Source organism: Erpetoichthys calabaricus, chromosome 9 (assembly GCF_900747795.2).
Source record: "Erpetoichthys calabaricus chromosome 9, fErpCal1.3, whole genome shotgun sequence".
Lineage (NCBI taxonomy): Eukaryota > Metazoa > Chordata > Cladistia > Polypteriformes > Polypteridae > Erpetoichthys > Erpetoichthys calabaricus.
In genome coordinates, this window is record NC_041402.2 from 47,363,691 (window position 1) to 47,384,656 (window position 20,966).

Here is a 20,966-nt window from a genome sequence, read left to right on the forward strand (position 1 = left end):
TGGCAGCCATTCAGAAAGTGAACATTGACCAGGTAAACAATGGACAATGCTCAGTGCTCAAGGACAGATCTCTTCTGAGCTCCTCAGTTTTATTTCCCCTGCCTCCATCATGTGACTACTGCATGACAGCTGTTGCTTAGGAACTGCCACAGGTAGGAGTGGCTAAGGGAAAATAATATAGAAAGGAGACCCTGGGGCAGAGTCCCTGTCGATTCCTGAGAAAATGGATCATGTTGCTCCTTTCTAGGAATAGACAGATGACAGACTGCTTGGAACAGCTGGTTGGTTAATGGGTTAAAGGTGTAAGGATGAGCTAGAGGACATTATAGGCTTATATGCCCAAAGCCAATGATGGGCTGCCCCTGTGTCAGAAGATTTAAAACCACTGTCTTTTAGAGAGAATACTAGGGGGCTCCGCCCCCTGCTCGCTTCGCTCGCCAACCCCTGGTGTTGGGAATGACAAAGAGCGTGATGTATGAATGAGATATAGAATAGTGTGAAGGTGTAGATGATGCAAATAGAAAGCAAACAATAAAGTGTGTGGCATAGTGTAAAGGTTTATTTGAAAATTTCTTTGTACACGCCGTTTAAGTGTAAAAGGTAATTCCAGGTCAGAACTTGTAAGGTCAATGAAGATGGTTATTGTTGTGATCAGAGTCAAGTTTGTCAGAGCTTAGAAAGAGTTGTGTCTCTTCAGGAAGTAATGGAATGACTTGGGTATTTATGTTTTCCACATTAATATTTTTTGGACATAATATAGTGCGTTGTGTTAAAAGGGGCATTTGGTCTAATGAGATTGCTGTTCCAAATCTCTCTGTAACTAAGTCGTCGCAGATAAAGGCTTGAGGAATTGTAATAATATGTGGCTGAAGTCCATCTGTATTGGTGAGTGTACCATCTCTCAGTTGTAATAAGCAATTGTTATGATCTGGTTCTGGACATCGTATCTTTTTTACTAACTGTATCTTTTGAAAGCAATGCCAATTGTCTGCGTATTTTAAGGTGCACTGAACAATAGCTGAGCGCATGGCATCTGGAAGAATAGCTAATCACTGTCTTAAATCTCCTCCTTATAAAAGTACCTTTCCTCCAAAGCGAATATTATTATTCATAAACGTTTGTAGAAGTTTATGAATGGTGTTGAGTAAGTGACTGGATGCCATTGTACATTCATCAATAATTAACATTTTTGCAAGACGGATGTCACGTGCAGTGCCACCGTTAATGTTCATAGTGGATACCGATTTGTAGGATCTAATGCAGTTGATAAAGATTTCACTTTCAGGTACATCGTTAGTTAGAAGCTTCTGTAGATATTCAGTATATGAATGTAAAGAAGGCAGTCTAATTTGACCCTTTTGACAACAACGTGTAAATGTATTACTTGTATTGCCAGTTGTTTCTTCAGGGAAGTGAACTGAATGACAATGATTGCAAATGATATTCATTAATCCGAATGAATTTTCCTGGTGTATGTTTTGCTTGTGCCGTTTGAGAGGCGCGCTGTTGCATGTGTAGTATTTGGGACGTGTTGTTTTGGAGCTGTAATCGATTTGCCTGTGCTGTGTGAGAAGCCCGTTGTAGCCTTCCTTGCCGTTAACGTATGTCTGAGACGGGAGGTGTTTCGTTTTGAATCCGTGCCTGTTGCGATGCAGCACTTTGATTGATAGATTGCGTCATGTGGATCTAGGATGTAGATTTGTGCATATTTGCGTTGTTGATTTGTTTCAGGGTGCACTGTTCCAATGCGATGCAGTATTTGTGCACATATGGGAAAGCAGTATGGGCCATTGCCTTTTGGTGGCCTGATATTTACTCCGGTAGATGCAAAAGCAAATGAACTATTGTAGGATCTAATGCAGTTCATAAAGTTTTTACTTTTAGGTACATCGTTAGTTAGAAGCTTTAGTTGAGCTTTGCGTTTTTGGACTCGAGACATTTTTTCTTTTAGAAATATGGATAAGTAATAAGGAGTATTGCACTCACTGGTGATATGGAGCCTTTTCTGCGGTTGAACGGTTAATAGTGCCTTATTGTAATGAGATCCACCTATGCTGCATAGCCGTCTATTTTGTTGTTTCTTTCGTGTTCGTGTGTTTGTTCCTGTTATCCTTTCCTTTTCGTTTTGTACCCGTGACCGTGTATTCATGACTTGTTTCTTTCTCAGCATGCGAAATATGGATAAGTAATAAGGAGGATCGCACTCACTCTTAATATGTTTCCTTTTCTGCAGTTGAACGGTTAATAGTGCTTTATTGTAAGGAGATCCACCTATGCTGACACCTATGCTGTCTAGTGTGAAGGTGTTGACGTTCACTTTAGAATATGTGGCTTTGGGTGTCACTTCTTATGGATGTGTGTGTGTGTGGGGGGGGGGGGGGTGAGGATTGTTGTTGCGCGAGCGTCTTCTTTCTTTTTGTGTTCCTGTGTCTTGTTGAATCCCCCTCTTTGTGTGTGTCCCGTCCCTTGCTTGTAGGGTCTGTGGGGTGGTTTTGTGTTCTTTTTTTTTGTGTTCCATGGGCTTGTTGAATCCCCCTCTTGGTGTGTGTCCCGTCCGGTGCCTGTAGGGGGGGGGGGGGGGGTGCCTTGCTGTTGTGTGCGAGCCTCTTTTTTTTAAATTTTTTTGGGTCTAGTTTCGTGTGCAATGTGTTTCGTGCTTTGCCTGCGTTTGACTACTTTTTTATGTGCCTTTTCCTTTTTTCGGTGCTCGTTGCGCTTCATTTCTTTGACTCCTTTTTTCTCCTTTTTCTGTGCTCACTCCTTTTTTCTGTGGTCTTGTCCGCCTCTCGCGGCCCCTCATCCGCCTCTCGCGGCCTCTTTTGTCCCCCTCTCGTGGCTCCTCATCCGCCTCTCGCAGACTCTTTTTGCGCCTGCGCAGTACGTCTTTTTGCGGCTACGGCCCATGGCCGGATGTCCCTGCGTCCATCCGGTTTAGCATTCTCGGTTAGTAATATGGATAGAGCTGGGAGGTGAGGTTGGGCCAGGATTCAGTGGGTGAAGAAGAGGACAGTGTCATGAAGGAGGGGAACAGGCCAAAGGTAAGAAGGCTAGAACTCTACTTATACTTGATATTGGGCTAATGGATTAGCCACCACCTGGTAGACAGAAGTTCAAGGCCTGTATTGGCAGGCCAGGTGCAGCCTTTTTATGTTGTCTATTAAATTATACTTTGTGGTCTCCATTTCATTACATAGTAAATACATCCATCCATCTATTTTCTAAACCTGTTTATCCAGAGCAGGGTTGCAAGGAAGGTGGAGCCTATCCCAGCAAACATCAAGTGCTGGCAGGAAATAATCTTGGACAGGGCACTGATTTTTTTTTTCTTTTAACAAAATGATGACATATATTATATTATATTATATTATATTATATTATATTATATTATATTATATTATATTATATTATATTATATTATAATGAAATTTTATTTTTTACCTACTTAATCCAGTTTAGAATCCCAATAGTCCAGTGCCAATTCAAGCAGCATTGGGTGCAATTTAAGAACCAATCCTAGAATAGGTCCATCAAACTGCATAATCATCACGTGCACCCAAATTGGCCCAAAATTGCCTAACTTCTTTGGACTGTAGGGAAATACACAGTACAAAGTACACAAAGATACTGTAATATCCAAGTGTGGGATCTGAACCCAAGATATCACTATACTGGTATGCTGCCCTACATATGCAGTATGTGCATGATAGATAGATAGATAGATAGATAGATAGATAGATAGATAGATAGATAGATAGATAGATAGATAGATAGATAGATAGATAGATAGATAGATAGATAGATAGATAGATAGATAGATAGATGAGGTGTTCCCTGCCTTCTCCACAGTGTTGTCAGGATAGGCTACAGCTTCCTACAACACAAAAGTGAATTATGCAGGTTTGTCAAAATTATATTTTATTTTATAGTATATACATACTATTATGTATGTGTATGTATATTTTAATATATACAAAGTACATTTATATACATGTACACACACCCACATGCATATACATTATCTGTAGAGTATATACATACATGCTGTAAAATAAGAAACAGATAAAGGTTTAGGGTATCACAGGTGGCCCCTTTTAATAACTGGTGTTGAAAAGGATTGGAAAGAAATAGAAAAAATATGGGTAATTGTCTCTAGTGATATGTTAGCTCTTCACTGCCATTTAAAGTAGACTTCCTTCTTGCTGGTCAGAGGTCTGGTCAGGTGTAACATCAGACTTTCTGTAGTAGTGAGACTTGCACTGAAGAAAATGAAAGAGGCGAAGCTGGCAAGTTGAGAGAGGAAGTGATGTCAGTGGTCTTCTGGAGAGTAGATTAAACCTGTTTCTGTTCAAAGTCTGTTTCAATAAGTCAACATAATATGCTAAAGTGACTAAATACACAATATGGTAGTTTGGAATTTTGTGTATCTGCTGTATTTGATATCATTTTAAATGTTTTTGTCCATTTTATCTCATCAGAAATGTGAAAATGTAGTCTGTGAAATGATGGTGCTGTTAGAGTTGCTATTCACCTTGTGTTCAGGATTGCAATCATAAGAGATTATTACTGAGTTACCGCAGAGCTCATAGTTTACCTATTTAAAGTAGACAAGCCGCTTGTTATCAATGATTAGGTGTCAGTACTGATATCGTGGTGGCACCGGCAGCACTGCTGCTTCATAAGTCCAGGATTCTGAATACCAGCCCTGAAACTGTCTGCGCAGAGCTGTCATTGTCTCCTTGGGTCTGTATTGCTTTTCCTGTCACATGAAAATGGATGTGTATATTAAGTGTCGATGGCCCAGTGTAAGTGTGTGTGATTGTGCCCCTAAGTGGATCAGCGTCATGATCTGGGTTGGTTCCTTCCTTGCATCGTGCTCATGGATGTGCTGTACCTCTCAGCAACCCCAAACTGAAAAACGAATAGATGAAGGTTCCTGCTAAGCTTACTTGTGGGTTCATGCCCATTATTAGTGCCTCCTTCTAAAAATATAAACAGAAGTTGTGGAATTCTAATTATTGTTCTTAGGCTTATAATTAGTACATTTAAAAGTTCTTTGTAGAAATTCAAATTAATATAGGTAACATGTTTTAGTATCCTAAATATGAGAGAGTTTGTAATTTTGTGTACCTGTTGCTTTTAATATAATTTTAAATATTTTTGTCATATTTCATCTCATGATAGATCTGAAAATGTACTGCATGAAATAATGGGGTTAGAGTTGATATTCTGCTCTGCTTTAGTAATCAGATTCAGTACTGAACCGTAAAAATAAATTGTACCTCTTATTAGATTATCATCACAGCTAAAAGATATTTTAATTACTTTTTACAAAAGGCCATTCAGCCACTTCTAGACTCAGCGAATTGCTGTTCAGCATGTGCACGTTACATCAATCAAAGCTCTAAGCATCGTCATCACTCATTAAGCCGCTGGTGGTAAGCCCACTTAAACTTGCTGCTGGGCTCACTAAGAACTTACTGGCCCATTTGTATGGCGCTAATTAGAACTGATGACATCTTTCCAGTGGAGTGAGGACAAACAGAATGGACGCTTTAAGGCAAAGACAATCTAAGCTTGCTTACAATAGACAGGAAAATGATGCCTGGAGTTTTTGTTTTTAGGGATGTGAACTTGCAAAAGCTGACACAAAAGAAGGCTGAAGAACCAAGAAGTGAGGGAGAGAAGTCAGATACCAAAGAAAGCAATGGGAGGGCATCTCCTAAAGATCTGTCCCCTCGAATTCACACCCTCAGCCTGCTCAAGGAGGTAAGTAGCAAAGAGGTAAAATGGGGCACTGGACAACCTTCTAGATGTGTTCAACATTACGAGGCCACCGATACACAATTTTCTTCTTCCTTTGAGCAAATTAAAATGTACAAAAGCCCCTACACTGCATATGCCTGTTACCTTGTTAATGTTTCTTGTGCCCACAGTGGCATTTCACCTTCCTCTTAAAACTGAATGCATGTATATTAAACCTACAGTTTATTTGTTTAGAATATTAATTTCACTATTTGTTCATTTTATTTTTATGTCATTAATAAACAATGTATTACAGTACTAGTTTTCATGTCACATAAGCAGCATTGTGCTATTCTTCCGTCAATGAGTAGTTCAGACAAAGTGGGCATGCTGTGTGTATGTCTTAGCTCACAGAATATATGAGACTCCCCTTTGTTCACACATGATCTGGGAATTTAACTTGGCAAACTCTTAATAAATTCTTTTTGTTATACATTTGAGCAAACTGGTAAGATCTGCAGACATCTGCTCTGTGCCGGCAGTACTAGCGGGGTGCACAGGCGACACATGGGTAGCTTGTCTCCATTCACACTTTTAAAGGCGTCTTTCTGGTACTGAGGGAACATGTCTGCAGGGTGCCTGAGGAGTTTTAGGGGAGTGTGATTGTAGCCAATAAATGAATCTGGAGAAGAAAATGAGAAGAGAGAGACGATGTAAATGTGTGGAGTTTGACAAGGAAACAGAGTTAAGAGAAATAATTGGAGGCAGAAATCATTCAGTGAGGTGGTGGGAAAATAAAGAAAAATCAGGAAATCACCAGGAGTCATGGTGGACTAGACAGTTTCAACTTTCAGACAGTGTTCAGAAGCTAGTAAGAAGACTAACAGAATGTTAGGTTATATGGCATGATGTGTGGAGAACAAGTCCAAGGAGGTTATGCTCAAGCTTTATAACGCACTGGTGAAGCCTTGTCACCAGTGATGTCTCCAGACTACAAAAAGGTAGAAGAGCAACCAGGCTGATTCCAGAGCTACAGGGGATGAATTATGAAGAAAGATTAAAAGAACTGCGCCTTTTCACTTTAAGCAAAATTAGATTAAGAGGAGAAATGATTGAAGTGTTTAAAATTATGAAGGGAATTAGTACAGTGGATCGAGACTGTTATTTTAAAATGAGTTCATCAAGAACACAGGGACACAGTTGGAAACTTTTAGGGGAAATTTCACACAAACATTAGGAAGTTTTTCTTTACACAAAGAATGATAGACACTTGGAATAAGCTACCAAGTAGCGCGGTAGAGTGTAAGACTTTAGGGACTTTCAAAACTGGTTGTGATGATTTCTTAGAAGAATTAAGTGGATAGAACTGGCAAACTTTGTTGGGCTGAATGGCCTGTTCTCATCCAGAGTGCTCTAATGTTCTGATGATTGAATAAGATGGAAAAATGACAGAGTAGAAAATGGAGGGGGGGGGGGCTACCTCTAAAAATATCCAAGTCTATTTAAACTGTGAAAACAGAACATGAGGGTTAGTGTTAGGGTTAACCCAGCTACTAAACCAGCTTCTCTGTGTATGTTGCCATTATTATTTACCTACCTACCTATTTATTTATTTAAAGAGCTTCTGTAAAATGGGGAGAAGTAAAGTTATCCTTATGCTATCTATCTATCTATCTATCTATCTATCTATCTATCTATCTATCTATCTATCTATCTATCTATCTATCTATCTATCTATCTATCTATCTATCTATCTATCTATCTATCTATCTATCTATTCTGTCAGTTTCATCAGTAATTTAAGATTTTCCTTTTCATCCTGCAGAAAGTCCTATATGGTGGTGACAACATACTGTCCTTACATCACAGTCAGGAATTTGCTCACATGCCTTTCCCTCCAGAGCAGAATGGGCTTTTCATCGATACAGACCACCAGGTGGGATTAATGATTATCTTCTATCTATAAAATCCATTCACTATGGAATGTTAATACTCATCCTTGAAAGCCATTGATTTGAATTCAAATGCTGCAGCCTCCAGGAGAGTTTTGAGGAGATTCTCAGACATGCTGACATTTTATTATCCCACACTGCCTATGGACTATTTGAATTTCTCACAGTTGATCTGCAAATTGCCTTATTTATTTTGTAGCCGTGCTTTGAATTATAACTTATTGACATTCACTTTGTTCTTCACTGAAAGGAGTTTAATATTTTTCTTTTCTCAAGTGCCTTACCAAACAACCTTACACTGATGCCATCTTTAACATGTACCATATGTTCTCTGGTTAAGGATATCCTGTGAACTATTTTATTATTATTATTTATAATGAGTGCTATTAACACTCTTGCCTTATAGCTCTGGAGTCCTGGGTTCAAATGCTGGTCTAGCCGCTGAATGACTTGCCATCATTATTACAATTGGCATTACCAGTTCTTGACAGAGCAGCATGGCGGTGCAGTTGTTAATGCTGCTTTCTCACAGCTGAAGGAAGCCAAGCTTAAATCCCTGTATGGTGTGCAAGTTTTCCCACATACCATAAATGAGCACGTTAAGCTAAGTGTTGAACTTGAATTGTCCTGGCGTGACTGGGTGTGCCCTATCAGGGATTGGCACCACTTCCAGGGTTGGTTTGTGTCCTGCCCTCTAACACTGTATGATAGGCTCCGTCTACACAGCCCAGCACTGGACAAAAAGACCTTGAAGCTGGAGTGGTAAAAAATGCTTATTAATTTTGCAATTTAATTTCTATGAACTATATCCACTGAGTTGATGAAATGTATGACATGAAGACCGCCTGTTTGATTCATTCTGAATTGTTTTTCAAAGTATGGATTTTAGAACTCCATTCAGGGTGTGATATGACGTACTGAAGCCATTTTGTGACAAACCTTTTTTTCTTAATATTTTATCAGGTGTTTGATGTTTTTCCCGTATATGGAACTCTAGAACCCAATGAATCTCAACAGGTCACATTCACATTTTATGGCCGCAGTGATATAAGCAAACAAGTGAAAGCACTTTGTGAGGTAGAAGAAGGTCCAACATATGAACTCAGCTTAAAGGGTGAAGCTTCACTCGTGCGGTATACCATTGACAAAAAGGAGATCGACTATGGTCAGCAGGTAAGAACATTCATTTTCCTTATTGGGCTTTTATCTCACTATACAACAGTCGGCAAACTTGTCATAAGCAAATTTCTCCATGACTAGACATGTTGAACCTGGATGTAATCCGCTGTAGAATATTGTCCACTATGGTGAGGTGCTAAAGTGTACAATACTTTACTGAGATTTCTGCAGTAACAATACCACAGCAGACATTTCTTCTATTGTTACAAAAAATCTCATTATCCAAGCCTGTCTTTAGCAACTTTCTTTTTCATTGCATTTATTCTGTTTGCGTTAAGTTGTTTGACCAAGTGGCAGAAGCCGTGATCACATTGAAAAACATGGGAAGAGTCAACTTTGAGTTCAACATTTTAAACGTCCAACTGGCATCCTTTCCCGAAAACGCCCAACCAGGACTCCCACTTGTCATCCCTCAATCTGTGAGTATACAGACAAATTGTTCTATTTGAGATAAAAGTAAGCCTTTTATTCGGCTGCCATCTACCTCACACTTTAAACATACCTCGCTAATTTTGAGTCACCAGAATCAACTCTAAAATGTGTGTTTGTGGTATTTGAGGAAAGTGGAGGAAACCCAAAAAAAGAACATGCCGAAATCACCAGAGGCCAACCCTACCATGTCTATTTATTTTGGCTGGCATAACAGTTTAGTTTTCCTTTAGTGAAACTTTTCAATGTTTGTCCTGTTCAAAGTTGTAACAGTCTGTGATGTGGTTTCTGGATCATTTTAGGACAGTTTTAAAGAACCTTTTGCTAACCTGCAAATTTGTCCACTTTTCTATCTTAACCTTTGTACTTTAGTCCCTCATAGAAGCTTTTCTAAGCTCAATTTCTAAAGGTGCCGTCTGATATGCGTCTGGAAGCCTTTTAACACTGTTGTTTTCATTGAGACGAACTTTTTCAACTTCCAAAAGTGAGGAAATAATTTTTGGAATGCATCTCAGCAGTAGCTTGGTTTCATCCACAGTATATTTTTATTGAAATGTCGGAAGATCAGTTTTTGAACAGCTTGACTTTGAACAGATTATTACAGCTTTATGCTTCATAATAATGTTTTGTGCTTAAATCATATGTAATCAAATGCTAGAACCCAAATGTTAATGTCAGGAGTTGATGTATTCCTTATCAGTTTACAGCCTCTGAACCACCGATACCCTTGCTTTGCATTTGTCCAGGGTCTTGTCGAGGCATTTACTGAAGTCAAGCTGTCTGTTTATTACCTTCCTGGAATCCCCGAGGCTTTCCACAAGAGCTTTGAAGTGCAAGCATCCTACTTTGAACCTGAAGTTATTAACCTAAGGGGAGAAGGCATTTTTCCGAGGATATGCCTTGATTTACCAAGAAATCTAACAGGTCAGCCTGTGTTTTATGTCATTTCTTTCAGTCACATAACATATGTGTGCATCCTGGTCGCCTTGACCATCACCTGATACTTACTTTATCAGATGTATTCTGCCGCCCAGGATTTTCACTTGTGGTTGCCCTTGAATCTTTATGTAGTCTGACATTATTTATATCACTATTTGTCCACAGGATGAAAATGTCAGACTGTGTAACATTTTAAATGTATGTTATTTGTTATAATTTGGGTTGTTTCATTGAAGCAGTGGAGATCTCTACTATGTCATGGCCTGACAGTAATGGTCTGTGTAAAGGAATATGAAGTTGTAAGATATACTGTAGATTATGATTAATAGTTCATTACATTTATACACTGGGGTCAGACTTATGTTAACACCATAAATTATAATTCTGTTGAGCTTTCCTCAGTTTAGGCTTTTGACTCCCCATCATAATTTTGTATATATAGTATGTCAAATTATTGTGCTGACTATGCAATTCTTCTTGCTGTATGAAGATTTCCAGATTAATGAATTAATAGTATTTGGTATTTCACATGTGTGGCAGCCAGCAGAAGCCCACAACGTCATTAGAATCAATCTGGTCAGTTTGTGATAGATTACTTCATGTGAAAAGAAGATGGAGCACACAGTATGTACCTTTGAACAGGTTACTGACTAATGGAGTTCTTTCAAATTTGAAATTTTACTTTAAGGCAGTATTGTATTATTCTTGGCCACAAGGTGGCAACTTAGTGTATTTGAATGGAAGTTCATTATTCTTGTGTTTAAAACATGAACAGCACCTAACACTGGACCCTCAGAATTTAAATGAAATAGCAGTGTCTCCAAGTGTTGAATAGTGAACAGTAAAAAAAAATATATATATATATATATATATATATATATATATATATATATATATATATATATATATATATATATTCATAGCATTCACAATCTGATTCTCGATCTCATTGTATGGGTGGTTACCTACCAGGTAACGCATGTGGTTGTTGCACAAGTTGGCAAACATCCGCCACGGTGCCCTCTCAGTCACGAGAAGAAGATCATAGGATGTTATATAGATTTACTGTCAAATAATGCAAAGAGTATGCAACACATGTTTTGCCCTTACCTGGTAGGTAACCACCCATACAATCAGATCGTGTTTCAGACTACGAATGCTATGAATGTAATTACTTTGATCTCCAGGCTGTCAAATAAACAAACCACACGCCGTCAACACAAGGGCTTCGCCTCTGACGCTGATGTCCGAGGTTTGATTCCCGCAAGGGGATGCAGTGGAGTGTGTACACCTGATGAGCCCAAATAAGGGTGATACATGAGTTGTGCACTCTTTGCATTATTTGACAGTAAAACTATATAATATACTGTATATATACCAGTAACGGCGCACTGCACGATAACGTGCAGTGAATACACTTGATTTGAGCATTCATAGTATTCCTTCTCTTTCTCTGTACGTTTAGCATTCGTTTGCTCAGAGGTTGATGTGCTTGCCATTTCCTGAGTAGCTCTTCTTTTCTCCACCCTAGCGGCCCGCTGCTTCTCTTCTTTCATCGGCATCTTTTCATGTTAAAACTGATTCAGTTAGTTTTTGTGTTGCAATTACTTAGTACGTTTTCTTAAGTCTGGCACTTAAGTCTTCAATCTGCCTCAAGAATGATTAGCGAAGGTGGTAGGGAATGAGAACGGCGCCCATACGCATGCGCCACACATCCGCCCTGCTGCGCGTTACAGAGAGTTGATTCTACAATAAAATAAAATAAAAATAAAAAGAGTAATAAAATCATCACCCCGAAAGCGGATAGTAGATGTCACGTAGTATATGTGTACCAAATTTCAAGTCAATAGGTGAAACGGTTTGCGAGCTACAGGTGATTTAAAGTCCTGGACAGACAAACGAACAGCCACAGTAGCGTATTATAGAAGAAGATATATATATATATATATATATATATATATATATATATATATATATATATATATATAAAAATGACTTTTAAGTGACACAATTTTATTCAAAAATGCACTAAAAAGTAATTTTATTTTCTTGTACTAAGATTTTGTTGGTGTGACTAAAAATAATGGTGCCCATAACAGAGTTTTAATTTATTTCAATTAAAATGCATAGATTCATTAAATGTAATGCATAGATTCGTTAAAGTGAAATTTCTAACAAGCTTAACTATGGAAATAAAAATGACACATCATGTCAAAGCTGATTAAAGTATGTAGGATAATGGTTATAACTGGAGAATTGTAAGTTATTTTTTTTAATCATTTAAGGAATCAATGCATGGAAATGTGTGTTTGTCTCTTAGAGAATTGAACCTTCAATCTTTCTTAGAAAAGCCCATCACTTTATCCAGTGAGCCAATATCGCTAAATCACTGAGAAGAGTATTTCACCAAAATTGTATATAAATGATGAAAATCTGATTAAATGAAAAAAAAAGAGTTTCTGTACACTGGTCTCAAACCTTCGACCACGTGATTGAAAGTCCAACACGCTGCTTAACTGTCATATTGAAATAATCTGACAAAACTTCAATATCAATTAATCAAAATCATTTTTGTTTTTTAAATTAATTTGTCTACATTGGCCGTGATCCTTTGACCATTTGATCAAAATTCCAAGACACTAGCCACTTGGCCAACACTGCTAATTGTTCATATACAGTATATGTGTGTTGGCTAAAAGCACTATATACCTGTATATGTGTAATCACTAAAAGTGTAATATAAGGAAATGAGAAATTTAAATTTGACGCAATTAACGTACAGATCCCGGGTCAAAACTGATTAAATATTGCATCGTCGCCAGAGATCAGCATGCATGCAAAGTTAGAAGGAAACTGGCTCAGTAAGAGTGAGTAAAAAAATTGATTGCAAAATTTGACACAGACAAACAGAGATGGCAAGCTGAATAAAATCATGTCATAAAAATGTTAAATAACACACATATAGCACACATATATATATATACAAGAAAAATATCAACTGCTTCCTGAGAATCTCCAGATTTATTGTTGCTTACTTTGAATGAAAGACTAATCATAGAGGCATTGTTGAAACAAGTGCACTGTGTGAGAGGTTTCTGAAGGGAAGAGGGATGTGTCTTTTTAACTGTAGGACATTAATGCAATCCCATCTGAGGGCAAAGAGTCAGACATAATGTAAGTACATTGAATTTTTTCTCATGAAGTACATAAAAACTTTTGTGTATATATTGATGATAAATGATAACTATAGGGTCAGTCATTGGGCTAGCGACACAGGAGCAATACAATGGCTGACCCTGTGCTTCGTCCCCAAAAGGTCATTTGAAAGACTACATCAACTAATGGATTAACAAGGTATATCCAAAAAAAATTGGTTGTTTAAGTGAAAAGAAAAAAAGTTGAAACAGGAAGACTTGATGAAAAAGCAGCTATAGTGTGTGGACCACATAAAGATCTGCAGCATTTTAACACTATCCACCATGGAGCCTGACTAAATCACGTCTCGTCAGAGGTGCTACTTGTGTGGATGTTAGGAGGCTCCCCAGAAAGAGTAGCACTGGATAAGCTACAACAGTGGAAGGAGACTGGGGTATCCTTTCTGCTGATAGGTGGTAGAAAAAGGGTGTTTCCTCTTGTAATTTGGCTTCAGTTACCTGTGCAGTTAACATGTTCCAGATGGGCCTGTGTCCTTGCATGGATACCTGAGGCTACTAGATTAACCTCTGGAAGTAGGACCCCAGGAGTTTTGTAGAGTTAAGCCTAGCTGAAAAGCGGTCCACAGTTTAACCAAGTACTGCTTTGGGGCCGGGGCTTAAAAGAATCTCTTCATGATCCAAGGAGGCAACTTGAGTGCTCACGGTGATTAAGACAAGGAGAGCCCAGTAGATCCTGAAGGGTTTGAAGGTAAGAAAGGAGGTTGTTCTTGTGTGATTTGTTTAGGTGTGCTCACAGGAGCAGTAGTGTTCAACAGCTACTTTGTATGCCTAAATCCTCCCATGTTTTGTTAATACAATATGACTTCAAAGTGCATATGGAGATGCCTGCATGTGTCCTAACAGTGTAGTGAGTGTGAGTGTGTCCTGCTAGTGATCCATGCAGATATATGCATGCCACTGATAAATAAATGGAAACTGTACCATGCAGAGAAAACACACATGTATACTTGGAGATAGTGCACACACTGCCCAGATGGTGACAGCCATTATATTAAGTTCTCTGGGGGCGATGAGGCAGTAGCATTGATAATTGCATCTTCATGCCAGACCCCTCTAGAAATCAATCCACTCTCCTGTCATTAAGCTTGTTTTAGAGTCACAGGAAAATATCGAATATCCTGGTAGCACAGGTTACAAGATAGGCTATTAAAGATGGAAAATCTTCCCATTACTCCTGAGATAAGTCACACCACTACGGGCTAAACTGGCCTTTCTCCTAGACTGTAATTTCTTTCTTTCTTTCTTTCTTTCTTTCTTTCTTTCTTTCTTTCTTTCTTTCTTTCTTTCTTTCTTTCTTTCTTTCTTTCTTTCTTTCTCATTCAGAATGCTTTCTTGTTCATATAGGTGATGAGAGATATCGACTCCTGTTGAAAGAAGCCAAAGAATCATTTGAGACAGAATCCAAGAAGGAGGAGATCTACAGCCAAGCTGGAGAGCAGTCTTCAGATGAGTACACCCCTTCAGTGAGTCCAGCTGTCACTTATTATACTGTATAAAACTAGCCAATCTGTGGCGTAGCATAAGCTGCATAATTATTTATTGATGAGTGAACACTTCCTGAAAGACACAGTTGCCCAAATGGGGTGGGTTTGAGGATGCGACTATGAGTGAATGAAAAGATGGAACTCTGGAGAGAGCAACATACAATTGTCCATGACTGAAAACTGGTTTTGGCAGATGCAGGCATATCTTTTTGAAAGTTTGTCCCTGTGCCTTATTAATTGCCATTGCAAAGGCCAATCTAACAGGAAATTGTTTGCGTGTAAAAGTAAAAGGCAAATTTGAATCTGATGGGGTCAGGGAAATCCGGGGAATATGGACAGTTTGTGAGGTAGGAGCTGCGATTGTTTTACACTCCAGTACATTGCGGTGAATGCTGGTAACAAGTCAGTCTAGTGCCTTTACAGAGACTTCTTGCTGGCATGAGGTTTCTGAGAAGCATGACGACTGAACCAATTTTAAGTTTGAGTTTATGCGGAGGCATGCCAGTGGGAGTAAGACTGCTAAGAAATGCTTCGGGGAATAAAAGTTGAGGTGCAGGATCGTCTGTGACGATGGAGTCAACGCTGGTGAAAGTTACTTCGTCGGTAGGGATAAGTTTCAGTACCTGTTCATTAAGGTGCAGTGAGCTTAATATAGCTCGCATACTGAGTTGTTCCGGAGTCACAGTTGAGAAGTCGATGTCGCCACATAGTTGTTGAATGGGATCAGAAATAAAAGCAAAACAATGTGAAGGTAATGTTGCAGGTGTTCCGTTTTTCCCGTCTTGCGAAATCTTGTTCGTGAGGAAGAGCTGTCATATTTGTCGTCAATGTAAGTACATGCATGTGACGCCACAAAGGTTGCTTGTTAATGCAACCGGTGACAGTAAGTGCTAGAGTTGGCGGGTGGGGCTCTGTCCTGTGTACCCCATGATGCGGGAGGAGGGTTAGAGTTGGCGGGCGGGGATCTGTCTTGTGTGCGTGCGTATCCCATGGTCGGGCGACTTGGTGGATTATATATAGAAAAGCAGCCGGAACCGAAAAGAACAATGAAAAGTCAACGTGGCTCAGAGGTGCATGTGGACTGTAGCAGAGACGAAAGCGACTGAGGCGGTGTTTGGTGAGGTGCTGCGTGCCTCGAGAGTGTCGGGAGGAGGGTTAGAGTTGGCGGGCGGGGCTCTGTCATGTGTATCCCATGGTCTTAGAGTAGGTGGGCGGGGCTCTGTAAGTTGGCGGGCGTGGCTCTGATTTGCGTGCGTCTTGCTTGCTATGGACTTGCGTGCATCTTGCTTGCCTGGTCTGGTCTCTGACTTGCGTGCCATGGTCGGCTGCTTAGTGAATTGTTGGTGGGCGGGGCTCACTAGGAACACTTTTTTAATGAGTTTTAAGCACAGTGAAAAAAATGAACATTTGAAAAATCCGTAATTTAATAAACCACCAAGAAAAGTAACATTGCAACAATGCACGCTGTCACGCTTGGGTCGCAGAATTGCACAGAAAACAGAGGACGTTGAAGAGACTGGAATTTTATTCAAACACTGCAAACAAACATTTGTCTCTTTAAAAGGTTTTAAACGTGCTCCTTGACAGGATAGAGTTGACACTTCCGTTTCTCAATTGAAAGTAAGCACAGGTTTCTTCTTCTTCGAAGGAGTATGTGTCAGGAGCAGGAAAAGTCTGAGAGAGAGAAGGAGGAGCAAAACAATTAATTCCAAACTGACAGAAGCCCATACAAGCTTTTTAAGTTAGCGGAGTACCGCGCGAGAGGTATATTACGCGACAGACCTGCCAGAAAGGTAAGGAGGAATGTGAAGGTAGTCTGTCAACGTTTTTCAGGAGTTTTCCCAGCAGCGTCTTTATTCTCTATAGGTGTGATCAGCTCCGCAGCTCACAATGCTACAAACCGATCGCTGTAAACAGAAGTGAAAACAAAATCAAGCCCGGTGCATTCTTTAACTGCCTTCTCTGCCTTATGCGTCCAGCCCCCCTCTTTCGTGTGTCTCTCTCTCGCATGCCTGTGTGTGTGTGTGTGTCTCTCTCGCACGCCTGTGTGTGTGTGTGTCTCTCTCTCGCACGCCTGTGTGTGTGTGTCTCTCTCGCACGCCTGTGTGTGTGTGTCTCTCTCTCTCACGCGCCTGTATGTGTGTGTCTCTCTCGCACGCCTGTGTGTGTGTGTGTCTCTCTCTCTCACGTGCCTGTATGTGTGTGTCTCTCTCCCGCGCCTGTGTGTGTGTGTGTCTCTCTCGTGCGCCTGTGTGTGTCGCTCTCTCTCTCTCTCTCTGGCTCACTCGCTCGCTGCACAGGGAATGCACAGGGAGAGACTGAACACGTGCAGAAATCATCGGCGCGCATGGCTGCTTAGTGAATTGTTGGTGGGCGTGGCTCTGTCTTGCGTCTTGCCTGCCATGGTCGGCTGCTTTAGTGAATTATATATATAGATATATCCTTTGTACCCATATCATTTTTAAAATAGGAAAAATGTCCCATTGATGTGTATCTGGGAGATGTTAACGTTAATTGCCTGCTGACGTGTCCTGGCTGTTTCACTTTACTTAAAAAGACACATATGGATATTGTAATATAGTTTAATCTTTTAATTGTTAACACATATATACTTCTAAGCCTAACAACTGGTAGAACCAGAAATGTTTGGCAGTTTTTTCCTTCAGGATATGAGCCATGTTTTGGGAGAGTGAAGGTGACACTAACAATTCATTTCATTTTGTGCCATCAGTATGACTGTCTTGTCCAGATGGAGGTGGAGCGATTACTGATGAAAGAATACGCACTAGAGCAGTGGAGACTCCATTCAAACTATGGCAGAGATACAGGCAGCTCCCAAAATTGGCAGAGGAAGTTGACAAAGTAAGTAGTTTTCTCCCAAGTGATGGTAGAGTTGAATGGAGGCCCGTTTTATGAGCACCACAAACAACATTGTAATATAATTTAAAGTTGCCAATGTGGCAGTACTGATACAATACTTGTGTTACACTTGGCAGTTTTACCTGGTTAAAACCCCAGCATGCAACATGGTGTACTGTGCTTGGCTTCTTGCAGTATTATTTTGCTTAATGCAGGTAATAAACCACTTGATGTCATGATGTTTATTTATATTTCACCGTACAAGTGAACAATTTCCATCTTACACATTAGCAACAATATAATCCCTTTATTTATAGCTCTTTATTTTCAAACCTGTTTTGTCTGCTTCAATGTAATGAAGCTCTGTCCTAGCCACATCTGGTACAAGGCAGGCACCGGTCCTCGTGAGTTGCCAGTCCTTCTCAGTGCACATTTATAGATGTACTCCCTCACATGGGGCCAAATGAAAGTCACCCATTCTAAGGGGCCAATTCACCTAAGATGAGCATGTTGGACATTGGAAGGTAAGCTGGAGGACCTCAGGAAAACTCCTTCACACTGAGAACTGAGAACGTGCAAACTCCAAAGACGAAATATCCAGGCCCAGGAGTCAAATCTGATCTCAGGGAGCTGTGCTGCAGCACTAATCACCACCTTGCTATTTTGCACTCAGGAAAACTGTGAATTACATTATTTTTTCATTGAATCTTTGTTGCTGAATTGAACTGATTATGCAGTGCACTTTTGGTTAGGGTGTCCTTAATTCAGCAAATGTAGTACAAGGAGGAAAAACAAAGAAGCAAAAAAGCAGATAACAAAATGATCCCTTAAAAGTGTTTACATAAAGCCGCCAAACACTGTCCTTACCACTCCAGCCTTGCGGACAGTCCAGCTACATGACCAGTCAGATTAGCGGACTCAGAAAAAGTGTAACAACAGACTGGCTGTTTCCCATTATTACTATAACAACAGCATTGCATGCTGCACAGTGCTTTAAGAATGCTGTGTCCATTTACCCATCCATAATCTGTACTGAAGCCTATGTAAGTTTATCATAGAAAAGTAAAGTAAGCGTTAATTACAGAACATAACTGAAGTTTAACATGCAAAAGCTAAGGAGGTAATGAAACTTAGGGTCGGAGTGGAGGCTAAGGATCTACACTGGTATCCAGAAGGTTGCCGGTTCAGATCCCCGTCACTGCCAAAAGAGATCCTACTCTAGTGGGCCCTTGAGCAAGGCCCTTAACCTGTAATTGCTCCAGGGGCGCTGTACAATGGCTAACCCTGTGCTCTGGCCCCAAGGGGTATGCGAAAACTAACAAATTCCTAATACGAGAAATTGTATAAGGCGAAATAAAGAACAAAAAACCAAAACATACTATTTTTTCCTTTTATTGTGGATTTTATTTTGCATGTGTAGAAACAAATATAGAGAGGTTGACTGGCAGCTCTGAGCTGGTCTAGTGTGAAATTGTGTGTATGTGTGTGTTTATACCTCATGCTAGTATTGTGTTCATGTCTTACCACAGACATCTCTTTCTCTATGATGGAAAATATTTTTAGACAGTAAATGGACGGAAATTGGTTTTAACATTACAATGCTCTGCATCCATCTAATATAATATGTTACGTAATCAAATGAAAATGTGGAATTGCAGTTTGTATCATTTTGGGTTTGAAATACATTTTTTAGACATTTACATTATTTTAAAATGCAAGAGAAGGGAAATTCACAACTTCAGTATTATTATTATCCATTATCCAACCTGCTATATCCTAACAGGGTCACAGGGGTCTGTTGAAGCCAATCCCAGCCAACACAGGGCGCAAGGCAGGAAACAAACCCCGGGCAGGGCGCCAGCCCACCGCAGGGCACACACACACAAGGGACAATTTAGAATCGGCAGTTCACCTAACCTGCATGTCTTTGGACTGTGGGAGGAAACTGAAGCACCTGGAGGAAACACACGCAAACACGGGGAGAACGGACCCGGGAAGCGAACCTTGGTCTCCTTACTGCGAAGCAAGCGGCGCTAACACTGCGCCACCATGCCGCCCTATTAATATTATTATCATTATTATTATTATTATTTTTGTTATTATTGTTTGTGTTTATTTTTTCAGATGTGAGCTACCAGAGTATGTTCTGGACTTTGGCTATGTTATACATAGCACTGTGTGCACGCACATAGTCAAAGTGACCAACACCGGACTATTGCCTGTTTCCTTCCATGTTGACAAGCGCAATCTGGCCAATACAGGTAATGAAGTATTTAAATAAATTTTGTTTTATTGGTTTCAAAGTATCAATACAGTTCAAACATAGTAAGATAAAACAAACTGCTTGGAGGTGTGTTTTTTATGTAAAAGTGGTACTTTAGATTTACTTTAGATCATTTATGTTAGGTAGAATGCCCAGTGGGGGCTGGGTGGTCTCATGGCCTTGGGACCCCTGCAGATTTTATTTTTTTTTCTGTCCTCCCAGCCATCAGACCTTACTTTATTCTTTGTTAATTAGTATTGCCTAATTTTTATATTGTGTCTTTTTTCTTTCTTCATCTTGTAAAGCACTTTGAGCTACATCATTTTTATAAAAACATGCTATATAAATAAATGTTGTTGTTGTATAACTCAAACGTTCTTTTCATATTGGTGGACGAGTTAATACTGGAAGTGCCCAAATTATTGGCCTTGATTTTCATGTACACTTTGCAGTAATTACCTCTCTGACATTCACTCATCACTCATGTCTCAAACATAATGCACTGGTGAGGCCTCATCTTGAGTACTGTGTGCAGTTTTAGTCTCCAGGCTACAGGAAGGACATAGCAGCGCGAGAAAAGGTCCAGAGAAGAGCAACTAGGCTGATTCCAGGGCTACAGGGGTTGAATTATGAAAAAAAGATTAAAAGAGTTGAGGCTTTTCAGTTTAAGCAAAAGAAGATTAAGAGGAGACATGACTGAAGTGTTTAAAATTATGAAGGGAATTAGTGCAGTGGATCGACTGTTATTATAAAATGAGTTCATCAAGAACACGGGGACACAGTTGGAAACTTGTTAAGGGTAAATTTCACACAAACATTAGGAAGTTTTTCTTTACACAAAGAATGATCGACAATTGGAATAAGCTTCCAAGTAGTGTGGTAGACAGTAAGACTTTAGGGACTT

At 39.7% G+C, this 20,966-nt stretch overlaps 1 protein-coding gene across 2 annotated transcripts in view; it reads left to right on the top strand.

Moving 5' to 3' along the window:
- The first annotated feature begins 8,736 nt into the window (after positions 1 to 8,736).
- Positions 8,737 to 20,966, top strand: part of hydin (HYDIN axonemal central pair apparatus protein) — a 365,478-nt gene continuing 353,248 nt past the window's right edge. For both annotated transcript variants that reach the window (XM_051931627.1, XM_028809423.2), the window contains exons 1-6: positions 8,737 to 8,867; positions 9,152 to 9,292; positions 10,049 to 10,226; positions 14,801 to 14,919; positions 17,672 to 17,802; positions 19,924 to 20,060. In XM_051931627.1, the coding sequence (XP_051787587.1) occupies positions 9,194 to 9,292; positions 10,049 to 10,226; positions 14,801 to 14,919; positions 17,672 to 17,802; positions 19,924 to 20,060 (664 nt within the window). In that variant the 5' untranslated portion in view covers positions 8,737 to 8,867; positions 9,152 to 9,193. The remainder of the gene's footprint in view (positions 8,868 to 9,151; positions 9,293 to 10,048; positions 10,227 to 14,800; positions 14,920 to 17,671; positions 17,803 to 19,923; positions 20,061 to 20,966) is intronic.